The sequence below is a fragment of the Poecilia latipinna genome, unplaced genomic scaffold (genome assembly GCF_001443285.1).
Source record: "Poecilia latipinna isolate Pla-1442-1.1 unplaced genomic scaffold, P_latipinna-1.0 Scaffold2141, whole genome shotgun sequence".
NCBI classification, from domain to species: domain Eukaryota; kingdom Metazoa; phylum Chordata; class Actinopteri; order Cyprinodontiformes; family Poeciliidae; genus Poecilia; species Poecilia latipinna.
Window position 1 is genome coordinate 31,972 of NW_015114757.1, and position 11,981 is coordinate 43,952.

At 40.7% G+C, this 11,981-nt stretch overlaps 1 protein-coding gene across 6 annotated transcripts in view; it reads right to left on the minus strand.

Annotated features, from left to right (window-relative positions):
- Positions 1 to 11,981, minus strand: part of LOC106936425 (V-type proton ATPase 116 kDa subunit a isoform 1-like) — a 33,107-nt gene that overhangs the window by 2,216 nt on the left and 18,910 nt on the right. For 3 of the 6 annotated variants that reach the window (XM_015017426.1, XM_015017427.1, XM_015017428.1), the window contains exons 9-21: positions 11,519 to 11,612; positions 9,822 to 10,034; positions 9,319 to 9,469; positions 7,654 to 7,793; positions 7,414 to 7,577; positions 6,977 to 7,067; positions 6,335 to 6,453; positions 5,281 to 5,497; positions 4,645 to 4,752; positions 3,117 to 3,317; positions 2,377 to 2,394; positions 874 to 991; positions 596 to 767 (exon numbers count right to left, since the gene is read on the minus strand). In XM_015017426.1, coding sequence (XP_014872912.1) covers positions 596 to 767; positions 874 to 991; positions 2,377 to 2,394; positions 3,117 to 3,317; positions 4,645 to 4,752; positions 5,281 to 5,497; positions 6,335 to 6,453; positions 6,977 to 7,067; positions 7,414 to 7,577; positions 7,654 to 7,793; positions 9,319 to 9,469; positions 9,822 to 10,034; positions 11,519 to 11,612 — 1,806 coding nt within the window. The remainder of the gene's footprint in view (positions 1 to 595; positions 768 to 873; positions 992 to 2,376; positions 2,395 to 3,116; positions 3,318 to 4,644; positions 4,753 to 5,280; positions 5,498 to 6,334; positions 6,454 to 6,976; positions 7,068 to 7,413; positions 7,578 to 7,653; positions 7,794 to 9,318; positions 9,470 to 9,821; positions 10,035 to 11,518; positions 11,613 to 11,981) is intronic. The other 3 variants (XM_015017431.1, XM_015017432.1, XM_015017430.1) reach the window with 3 other exon arrangements.

An 11,981-nucleotide genomic window follows, 5' to 3' on the forward strand; every position in this document is an offset into this window, starting at 1 on the left:
CTACACTAGAGCCACAATTGACCCAAACACATTCACCACAGCCCTCTCTCCTCCAGTGTTGAATGTGAATATATATCTGGTTGTATCTTTTACTATTCCAAAGATACTGACGCATTTACTCCACAAGTTTTCACTGTTATGGCCCAGCTGGACCTCACAGGGTTGGTATGCTGTAATGATCCTCCCTATCATTCATCCACCCTCTCTGGTACCGGGTGGTTAGTGGTGAGCTGGTGGTACCAGGAGATGATGGAGCTCCTGGCCTGTCCTGGATTCCTGTTATAAACTAACTCCATAGTATCTCATCATTAACATTCCTCATGTGAATGCAAGGCAGTGGAACTGGCAGAGGTTATCTTAGAAATGATACTTCAATCAAACTTTATTCATAAAACACTTTTTATGCAGTTAGGTAGAACACAAAGTGCTTTAGAGATGAACAAATGCTTGATCAGAACTGATGTGTGTTTGAATGTTGTGTGTGATATGATCACTCCTAACACACAGCTATTGCTGCTCCATAAGCAACATGTCTCTTCAGTATGTGTAAAACATTTAAGCCTTTGTGTTTTGCTCTGTCCATGTGTGTACTGACCAGTGCAGGCGCAGGGCATGCAGGAAAGCTGACAGGCCCTCCATGATGAGCAGGATGCAAACAGTGAGAGTGGCGAAAGCAGAGAAGATGATTGACAGGCCAAAGAAGCCGCCTCCACTGCGAGAGGACAGACCCAGGTGCATCACCATAGACCAGAGCACCTCAGACAGCTCTGCAGACACAATACAGTCATGTTAGCACCAGGACATGAAACATCTTACAGTGAGTGAGTTCTGTTCTGTTACAGCCCAGCTGTTCGATCACAGGGTGTCACTCACGTGCGTGGGCAAGGCTAAGGGCCCAGAGGCGCAGATAGGAGGCCGTGTTGGAGATGCAACCCAGACAGTACTCTATGGTGTGGATGGCCTGATGGACGGCCACATCACCAAAGTTAAACTGCACAGGAGGAAGCAGAACGTCACCTAGCACATAGCATCTCAGAAAAGGTTGCCTCTTCTTCTGGCTCATACTGAAAGCTTTACCTCAAACTATTTCTATGCTGAGTAAAAGACAGTATTTTTGCAACAGTTAAAATACTGTCGGAAAAATAAATACAGTATTTTCCATGTAACACACAGTTATTTGGAGCTTTTCCAGTGATATTTGTAGCCAGAGAAAGGTGCATCACTGGTTTTACGAAAGGTCCAATACGTTCTGTACTCCACAGGCTGTCATAGTGAATCCTCTCTGCTGCAGCAACAAGAACAACGGCTTTCTGGACAGTACATTTCATACTTCACAAGAAGTCGCATTCAGAGCTGCTAGGAGGTTTCTCCCACTGCAGCACCCTAACTTCATATTTCTCTGACAGACGCAAGAAAAAGAAAAACCTGCAAGAACTCCAAAATCAGGATTGCAGTTCTTGAGTTCTTGCATCGCTGGAAGAGAGAACATTCCTCTGTTCAGGAGGAGAAAGTGGAGGCCTTCAGAAGTAATCCAACATTTATATAAGAAAAGTAGGACTGTATCACTGTATTAAAATTGATATATTTTTAAGTTATTAGTACCCTAAAAAGTAAAAAGTAGCTATAATTTCATTTGAGTGGAGATTTAGATGTAATGGAGCTGGAAGCAAAGCGAAGCAGTTTGTTTGGTTTCATTTCATAATTTTCTTCAGCAGGATCACAGCTATTGTATCCTGACGGGTCAACACATTCCCTGTGTTCTTTCCATCCCCAACCAGGACTATCCTTTCCTGTTTCAAAGCAGCAGGAAGAGGGAAACACTGGAGGCCATTGGTCTGCTTAACATTGTTGACGTGGGTTTGGAACCTACTTGGCTTCCTCTTTACAAAGTTTTCTTTTGTCCTTTGACTTTTAAAAACAGAGTTCACAGAGGCAGTTCCTCCTTCTTGCTGGAGGAGGAATGGCAAATGAGAACAAAACAGTAATAATAGTGACCAAAACAAAGTGGTGTGATTTATTTACAGAGTAGTGGGAAGACGTTAGGATGGATTTATTAAAGTTTCAGCTTTCTTTTTCTCTTTCTGGTTTTAAAGATGGAGAGTACGGAAAAATCCAGAGTGAACTCTGAATCCAGACTTGCCTGTGTTTGCCCAGTTTTTATAGATCAGTAAACTTACGAGTTCCATGCTCAAACATACACATTCATAATTACCAACACATGCATGCCTGGCACAGAGAACCGCACTCGCAAGGAAAAGACTACATATGAGCTAATAATGCACGTTCAGAAGACAGAATGGAATTTGGAAGTAGTAAATCAAACTGGGCGAGGCAGCTTTCAGACATGCTAAGAAGATGCAAAGCTGGAGCTCTCACCGGTTCTTCTTCTGAGTGCTTGAAAGTAAGGAAAAGGAAAAGATTAGGGCAGGAATTCAAGGACAAAACCATGTGATCCACACAACCTGACTGGGGATTTCTAACTGCTGTAGTTCAGACTATACCTCACTGATTCTATATCACTCATGACTGATTATGTGTCAAATATTAAAAACAAATTTCCCAGTCCAACAGGAGAAATATACAGCATAACAAATGTAATAAAAAATATGTGATTTAGACAACTTTAAAGCATTTCTCCTCAAAATCCAGACCTAAAGTCGATGCTTCCTTGCAAAGTATTTATGGCAGGAAGGATTGGGTTGATGGTAAATACATTAATATCCATATATCATGAGAGTTGTGTTGAATGCCTCTTTAAAAATGCAGTTAGTTTGGCATCTAAGTTTGTGTGCATCTAAAACAGAATCCTTCAGAATGAGCGTGTTATATTCAGAAATCCCTCCAGCTAGCTCCCAGAAAAACATCTTGTTTATGTTTCTGCAATGGAAAATCTCTCTGTCATCCGCCTCTGCCTCGCATATCTTCCTTTAACATGTTTCCAGCTAAACCCCCGTTGCAAAACAACAAAAATGTGATTTACTACACAAATATATCTCAGACAAAACAAGCACTGTTGCCCATTTGTAATACCACATGGTGTAATGTGACAGGCTGCAATGCCAATAAATCTTTTAATTTTCCATCCAAACAATTTGCATGTGGTGAAAGGAGCTCACCTCGTCTCCTTCGTCGGAGTGCTGGGAGAGCTGGTCGTGGTCCATGATGCCAGCCTCGTCCTCCGTGGGTCCATTGCCCACCCGCACCCCTCCGAACTTCTGCGTGCCCTGTTGGGTGAGTCCGGTGCATGATGAGGACACCCCTGTTTGCTCTAAAGACTGCTCTAGATTCTCTGCAGGGGTTTCTTCCCTCTTCTGTGACTAGATACAAAAGCCACAAGAGCTGTGTCTAGCATAAAGCAAGCCTTAGAAGGAACTCTTTGTCCTCAGTTTACATGAAACAGGATGGCCAAACAGTGAGACAAGACAAATACAGAAAGGATCTGTAAGCAGACCACCCTTTAAAAAAAACAAGAGAATGTTAAGTTGCATCATCATTTTTAAAAGGCAACATGTAATTTCATTCCAAACTCGAATGGATGATGCATCCATTTTATTTATGCAAATGTAACAATTTGCATAAACGGGACAATAGTAATGAAAATTCTTACATGTAAACAGCCAAATAGTGTAGTTCATGAGAGAAAGTATGGAAGACAAGGACAGAACAGAAGCAGTATCAGCAGTCAGTGTCTCTGCCCTGGGAACAGAATCCTGATCAAGTGAACAAAACATATTGTTCCCAGGCAAAAGAGGCAGATATCTCCTGGTGACCTCTGATGGAGACACCATCGTGTTGGTGAGGACCTTCTTTCTCAGATTAGAAATAATAGAACAGCTTCTGCTCTACCTGCTGCTGAGAATGCTGGAGAGTAGGAATGGTCACAGAAATAAGGGAAACCTTCAGAGATATGACAAATAAATGAAAAAGTGACATGATTTTTTTTTGTTTACTGAAAGGATAAAGTTTCCATTGGAGAAGTTATAAAATGATTTTTGAACATTCCATATCAGAAACAAAGATCATACGGGCATATTCAAGAAATTACACTGAGTTCATTTTTCATTAAGACCATATTTTTGCATTGTTATTAAATTATTTAGTTTTCACTGGCTGTAAGCAAAACAATCATCATAAAGCAAAGAAATAAATTTCCATCATTTGTGGTGGAGATACTGAAAAATAATATTGTCATTTATTGAATATGACTGTAATACAAACTACCTAAAATGTATTGAATGTGTGAGAGTCAGCAATTTTTGACTAATTCAAAGTGAACAGTTCGGATCATGTGTTCTAGTGAACATGGAGGAAAATGGTGAATATTCTGTTGCTTTCCAACATGGAGTAGAAACATTTATTTAATTTATAAACTTTTCATATCTGTTCAAGTCTGAAGGACAAACTGAAATGAGCAGATGGTCAGACTGAGGACAGCCCAGTCGCCTCTGACAAAAACTTTTCTTCTATCAAACAATGGGCTTATTCAGAAGGCAGGCTTTACATATTTTTACAGCAACACAACAATTCACTTTATACGAAACAACGTGTATTAAAATGAATGACAACAAAAGGGTGAGAAAGGTCAAATTGACAGTAAAGCATTACATTTAGTTGGAAGACATGGGTGGGGCAAGGGTCACTTACCAGATGCCGTTTCCACAGGTGCTGACGCCGGAGCACCATGGTCTTTACTATCAGCATACAGGGAACACAGGCCAGGGCAATGAGCACCAGCAGGACCTGGATCCCCATCTGCAGTGGAGGCAGAGCAGAGTCAGCAGCAGACCCCACGTCAAAAATGGCGACTCTAACCAGATCCAAAAGCTACCAATCAGAGCCAAGAGGCGGGTCTTAGTGCTGTCAATCATACCGTCTGCTAATAGCCTTAGCATTAATGACTAGCTATGCTAGCTGCAGTGTAGCAGAGAATAAATAGGGAAGACAAGATGAGGATTATTGACAGCACTAAGACCCTCCTCCTGGCTGATTGGTTGTTTCTAGCTAGCACAGGGAGAAGGAAGGGGAGCTCCATTTTCTTTCACAAATTATCTGTCTCATAAACAGTCACAACATAGTGACAGTTTCAGTAGATAAGTAAAAAATATTTTTTATGAAATTTACATACTTAAATAAACTGTATTATAATATAATTTCTTGAGAACTGTTCTCTAAACCTGCCACTTATAGCTGATGATCAAATCCTTTAGTTTACATTGCATGTCAGAAAGGTGAAGTAAAAGTGAGGAGGGTTAGGATCAGGGGTGGGTCTGGGAGGAGAACCTGGCCCGCATAGAGAGGTTTGTTGGTTGGGTCATTGTAGTTAAACAGACACATGTTGATGAAGTGGATGAGCAGGCTTGGGGCATCTTTAGAGGTGAAGGCATCATATGCGGTCCACTTGTAGAAGATGAGCAGGATGAGGTAACCAAACAGACTGGACATGAAGACTATTTCAGGGATGAAGCCCAGGAAGATGTTCAGAGGCTTCTTAAAGTACCTGCAGAGCAGCAAGTTGGAGAAGAACATTGTCAACATCAGAGAACTGCAAAAGGTACTAAATATGTATGTCCACTGTGTAAAAAGATAGAATCTTTTTTCTTCTGACTAAGATTTTTCTGTTTTAGGTCATCTAGGATTAACTAAATTATTTCTATCTGCTAAATGTCAAAATATTTAGGGTTGTTTTTTTATTGATTTTTTTCCCAGTTTTTCAGAAGAAATCAGAAGTTTCCATTCATTTTCTCCAGATAGAACTGGTGGAAGTAGGTCTGGTTTGTTACACACACACACACGCACGCACGCACGCACGCGCGCACACACACACACACACCTTCTCAGCTCTGCACACTAGCATTTTCTCTGCGACTGAGATCAGGACTTTGTGAAGACAATCCAAAACACTGATTCTGTTGTCCTTCGGCCACTTTGTAGCAAATTTGGTGGAATTGTACAACATTTAAAGTCTTAAAATGTGACAAAAAATTTCAACATGTTTGTTCCTGAATTAAAACAAAACATCATTTTTGGGGGGAGTGCACCAGTCCATCCTGCAGCAAAACAACAAACTATAATCTGCCTTTTAATGTTGCTTTTTGTGTGTGTTCTTCCTTTCTGAGTGGCATTTCAGCCCATGTAGGTACAGAATATGTTAAAACTAGCTGCTTTTAGCAGTATGAGCAAAAGTATGCTCCCAGTTTGTTCATATATAATACAAATAAGTTCATATATAATACAAATAAAGCAAAAGTTACGCTGGATAGTTACTCGAATGAAGCTAATGTTGCCCACATTACTCATAAAGAAAAACACGAGTGTGAAGCTCAGTTAATCGTACAGGTGGTTGAAGAGACTCAGAGAGACTCCAAACAGCATGTGGATGACGCCGAGGATCACTGACATCTTCATCTTGAATGAGTTCAGGAAAGTTAGCTTGTTGGTAGCAACATTCCAGATCTGCAAAGACAACACAGCGTGGCTCTTCGTTTTTTTAATCCAAAATATTTGTTTATCATTATTAAGCTGTTTGCACATGTGATAAACTGATGTAGGGCTGAAACGATGATTTGGACTATTGAAATAATCATCAACAAATTCAGTAATTGATTAATTGTTAACTGCATACAAACGAAAGGTTGGGCATTTCACATGTTGATGTTAAGAGGATTTTTTTTATGCATCCTTTGTGTTCACCAATGTTGTTAAAGCAATAAAATGTTTATTTATTTAAAAATTGAATTATTTGGTTATTTAGATCTTTCAATGTATATGTGATATTGTATAAAAAGGGTATTCAATTAATCTTCAGGATATTCAATAGAATGATCGATTAGTAAAATGATCATCAGCCCTAAACTGAATTTATATCTCATGAGTTAATACATTAATGTGGGATAGATCAATGCAGTTTCAGCCTTTTGTATTGAGAGATATGAAATATGTGTGACTTTGTGGTTTAATAATTGTGTCAGTGGATTACCGGGTCGATCCCAAGAGGATAGGGTCCGTTGAAGACCCCAGGGACAGCTGGATCTAACTGGAGAACTGCATTCCCATCAAGGGTCTCAGACCTGGGACAAATTAACAGCAAACTGTGTCAAACTTCAGGCCCGGGGGCCAAATCCAGTATAGCTTTTTATGTGGCTCTCTAGAGTTCAGAGGGCCACATAAAAAGTATTTTCAAGATAACAGTTGTGGGCTTACATACTATTTTACCAATCAAATTATAACAGTTTTTATTTAGTGCCAAATATAAAAAGATTTTCAATATCATTTCATAAGAAGCAGTCATAGGATGCAGCTATTTATTTTAGGGTTGTTTTGTCAGTGCCACAGCCGGTCCTGTCATAGATTATCTACTGTTTCCAAAGGTGTAAATGACTCTGATTAAGAGCTCAGAGAGAGCAGTTGACTTACGACCAGTTGGCTCCTTTAGGACTGAACATGGGCCTGACGCTCCAACCAGAACCAAACATGTTCAGAGACTTGGAGAAGCAGTCGTTGTAGATGATGCCTGTGTAGACTGAGAAGATCCCCATCAGAAGGATGATGTAGCGACCAGCGAAAACCATGTTGAACATCTGCAATCCCAAAGCACAGCTTTAGAAGGCCTCTCTGCAGGTTGTGGGTTTCTGGTGTTTTTCTGAGCAGCGGTACCTCGTTGTCGCTTTTCTGTGCGAGGATTCGACTCTCTCTTAGGACCAAGTACAGAGCAGCAGCGGTCATCAACACGCCATGACCCATATCACCAAACATCACAGCAAACAGGAAGGGAAAGGTGATAATGGTGTATGGAGCTGCAGCAGAGGAGAGGAAAAGGTGGAAACGGTCAGTGTTTATATCAATAACTAAACTGTGAAGTTTAGATAATATGATGGTGATATATGTACATGAGTAAAGTCATTTAAACAGAACTGGAATCACATGTACAGAAGCTAATACTTGAAATGTGAAATTTATTCCAGTATTTATTTTCCTATGGTGCCAATACTTTCATGCACATTGCTGTGAGCACAACTATTAAAAATGATAAATAAACCACTTCCAGATGTAATAATCTAGTCATTTCTAAATCACTTGACATGAAACTCTTGGTGAAACATTTAGCACATTTAGTTATCTGTTCTTCTGGAATGGTGTACTGATGGAGCAGGTTGGACTGAAGCTGTTTGATCTTCATGGCCAGGAAGGTTTTCAGAGGCCATGTGGGAAACCTAACAGCACTGGACGCTGACCTCTGGGGAGCTCTGCTCACAAACAATCAACAAAGCTAACCCACAGGCAGGACATCCTGTTAATTATACAGAGCTGTGAAAATAACCAACTCCCCCCAACCCAACCTTAGAGATCACTCTTTAATGTCACTATGGAGGAATTTTGGTTCACTCCGCTTTGCAGAAATGATTTCATTCAGCCACATTAGAGGGTTTTCCACCAAGCCTGCCTAAGGTCATGCTACAAAATTTCAAATTTATTTAAGTCAAAACTTTTACTAGGTCAGTCCAAAACTTAGTCCTTAGTCCTGTTTTGATTTTTGATTTATTTATTTGCCTTTGGAACACAGACATGATTTGGGTCATTACGCTGCTGCAGAAACCGAGTGAGCTTGAGTCTACAGTCAGCTAGTGGTCGAATCTTCTCCTTCAGGGGTTTTCTCCCAGAGCAGAACTTATGGTTCCATCATAAACCGTTCGGGTTCTGAGAGAGGGAGACCATCACATTCATGTCCTCTGGACCTCCTGGATGAGTCACTGGATTCCTTTTGGTTCTCCACTGTTCCATGGTTTCTCCAGCTGTGAACAGTGGTTCCCACTGTGAAGTCACCAAGTCAACTCAGTGAATCTCATCTATTCTTCAATTTCTTTTGATCACTTTACTGATCTTTCAGCCTACTTCATGTTGTTTGAAAGGGTCAATATAATATAAAGACTTTAATGGTCTAACAATACTCAGGCCGAGTGTCACTTGAATAAATGTCGTTGGTCAAATTTATCTCATGGTTTATCAGTCATTTTACACAAAGGATCTGGTTGGTTTGGATTGTTTTTCCTTAAATAAATTAAATTATAAAGTGAAACTCAGGTCATGCTTTGCTGCTATTAAAATTTGTCTACTGGAAATATTAAAGTGGAACAAAAAAAGAGAAATCATAAAACTTAATAAGGATTCAAATACTTTTTCACAGCATTTTCTCTTCCCTGATTCTGCTATTTTAATCAGCTATGTTAACTACATATAAATAGTCACACTTATTGTCTCTCGTTTCATTCAAACAGGCACAGACACAAGCTTCAGAATGCAGACAGTCATTTTGTGAAAAACCTGGATTTATTTCCCTGTAGTTCCCGATCCCGTAGGCATCAACAATGTTCTGGAAGCCTGATGTGAACTTGTTGGTCTTGTTGAAGGTTGGTGGAGTCTGCTTGGTCTGCATCCTGTTCAGGATGGAAGGCACTGTGGAGCCGCTCCTCTCCTGTCAAACAAAGCCTTCGTTTTCAGGATCAGTATAACAATCATACGTCCAGTGGAATCAGTGACTTTTGTATTGAAGTGCTCATATTATGATTCTGAAAATGAAAATAGAAAGAACATTTTCAGTCTTTAAAAAAAATTTCAGACACACTAATAAGAAATGCTGTTTTTATTAAACAGACTTTTGAATCGATTAACTCAGTAGTTCATCAACTTTACAATAGAAGCTACTTCAATGAGGATTATTAACCTTGAAGTTTAGTGCTGGTAACCCACATGAAGCTGAAACACCTGGGTTGTGTGTGTATGCATGTGCATGTCTGTGTAATGAATCAATAAACAGGTCAACACACCGTTCCTCTGCGCAGAGCAAACTGGATGGAGTCCAGGTCTGAGACGGGACACCACACCTCAGCAATCAGACATTTCTGAGTGACATCAATGTTGCAGAGGTTCAGGGTGTGATAGATGGCCTTCATCTTCCTCACTTTGATGAACCACACCCTCATGGTCTTAGAGGCAGCCTGCAGCACGCGCTGGCGGTGGTCCTCGGTTTGGTTCAGAACCTAAAGCAGTAGGGGACGGGGAAGAACAGCTTTCAGTGCCGACCAGAACCAGCTGCCAGAATTTCTGCTCTGGATGTTCCAGGATAAGCAAAGGAAACATTGCTGTGCTTGTAGTCATAACAACCAGAGCTGGGATATTCATGAAAAGAAAATTGGTCCTGTGCACTACGTTGTATATTGGCTTAAATAAAGTCTTCCAGTACAAAAACCAACATTATCATCCATCCATCCATTTTCTGAACACCCTTGTCCCTCAGTGGGGTCGGGAGGGGTGCTGGTGCCTATCTCCAGCTAGCGTTCCGGGCGAGAGGCGGGGTACATCCTGGACAGGTCGCCAGTCTGTCGCAGCCAACATTATCATAAAGCATGAAAAACAATTCTCCGCAAATCTCTTCAATAACTTCCTTCTCTTGGTTCTGCATCACAGTCAGTAAAGCTACACCTTGTCATTTTTACAAAAACATGTTTTTTACATATTTGTTAAAACTGTTACTGTGTTGTCACAGTGTAGCATGAGACAGATAATCTGTAGCAAAACATCAAGCTCATCCACCTTGTCCCACTGCTCTGTACCTACAGAAGTGCATTGCTCCTGGTCAGAAAGGAGGAGGGCCTTAGTGCAGGCAATCATGCTTGTGTAGGCGCTTTTATGTGCTTCTTCCTGTCTCATGCCACTGTGCCCCTGGGCAAGACTCTTAACCCCAAGTTGCCTAGTGATCAGGACGGTGTGTGCGTGTGTGCCCATGAGTCATCGTGGCTGAATGTGGCCTGTGAGTGTAAAACACTCTGACTGAGAAAGCTCTGTACAAGTTCAGTCCATTTAATAATGTTATTGGAATGCATAAGATATGTCTTATTTTTTCTTTCTTTGAATCCAAGCCTGCTCTGTTCTACAGCAGAGTGTAACACACACACAGGTGACTAACCTCTACAGCCAAATCCAAGCTTTTTTCCTGCCATTCACTTGTGGAGAAGAAAACATCTTTACACAATGAGACTTTCATAAACTCACTGAAAACCACCTTTAATCAAAGAGAACCGAGAACAGGTCAGAACAAAGGTGTTCTCAGCACAGTGTTCCTGATGAATTACTCCTTTGTTTAGTGAGTTCTAGTAAAACAAGGAGACCCAAAAGTCTTTCTGATAATTATCTTGTATGAACAAAGGCTGGAGAGGAGTTGAGGTGCAGATAAACTCCTGGAGAACCCTTCAGTCTGTCTGCTTTGCTCATGGTGAGGTTTATCTATTGTCTGGCAAACATAAAGTAATAAAACTGAGCTAAAAGTGAATTAGCTGGAGTCATTGTGCATGGTGCACTTAGTAAAAACATGCTTAAATAGAGACAACATGTCATTTAGGAAAGAGCAGCTCAGCTAAACAGAAGACCTCAGTTTTTTTGCTAAATATTCTCTCAAGTTGAACATCTGCTTCTGTAATTTATTTGACTAAACAAACTCTACTTATAAAGACAGAAAACAACTCACCATTTGGAGGTCCTCGATGCGGCTGTTGACTCCAGCCAGCATCTCTTTCCTCTCCTGAGGGGTCTCAGGACACGGGTAGAGAGACGCTCGGAACCTGGAGGAATTCACCAGGTCACCGGGTGGACAGAACTGAATCCAGGTTCTAAGACTGCAAAGACTCTAATCCAGTATGAAATGAAAACCCAAAACTAAACTCACTTCTCTGAATACTGTCCAGTGATAAAAAGAAAAAATGTTAAATGGTAGAGGTGATATGAAATGAAATGCATGCTGCCATGCATTCTGGGACACAAGGATCCCTGAATCCTCTGAAAAGTGGTCTGGAGAAACCCTTCCCCACTGTGTGTAGAATGCTGTTTATTTGACACAGACTAGAGACAATCCAATCTCTCAGGATGGATGTTAGTGCACAGTGTGAAAGAGAGACTCTAGACCAGTGTTTCTCAACCTTTTTTGGGCCAGC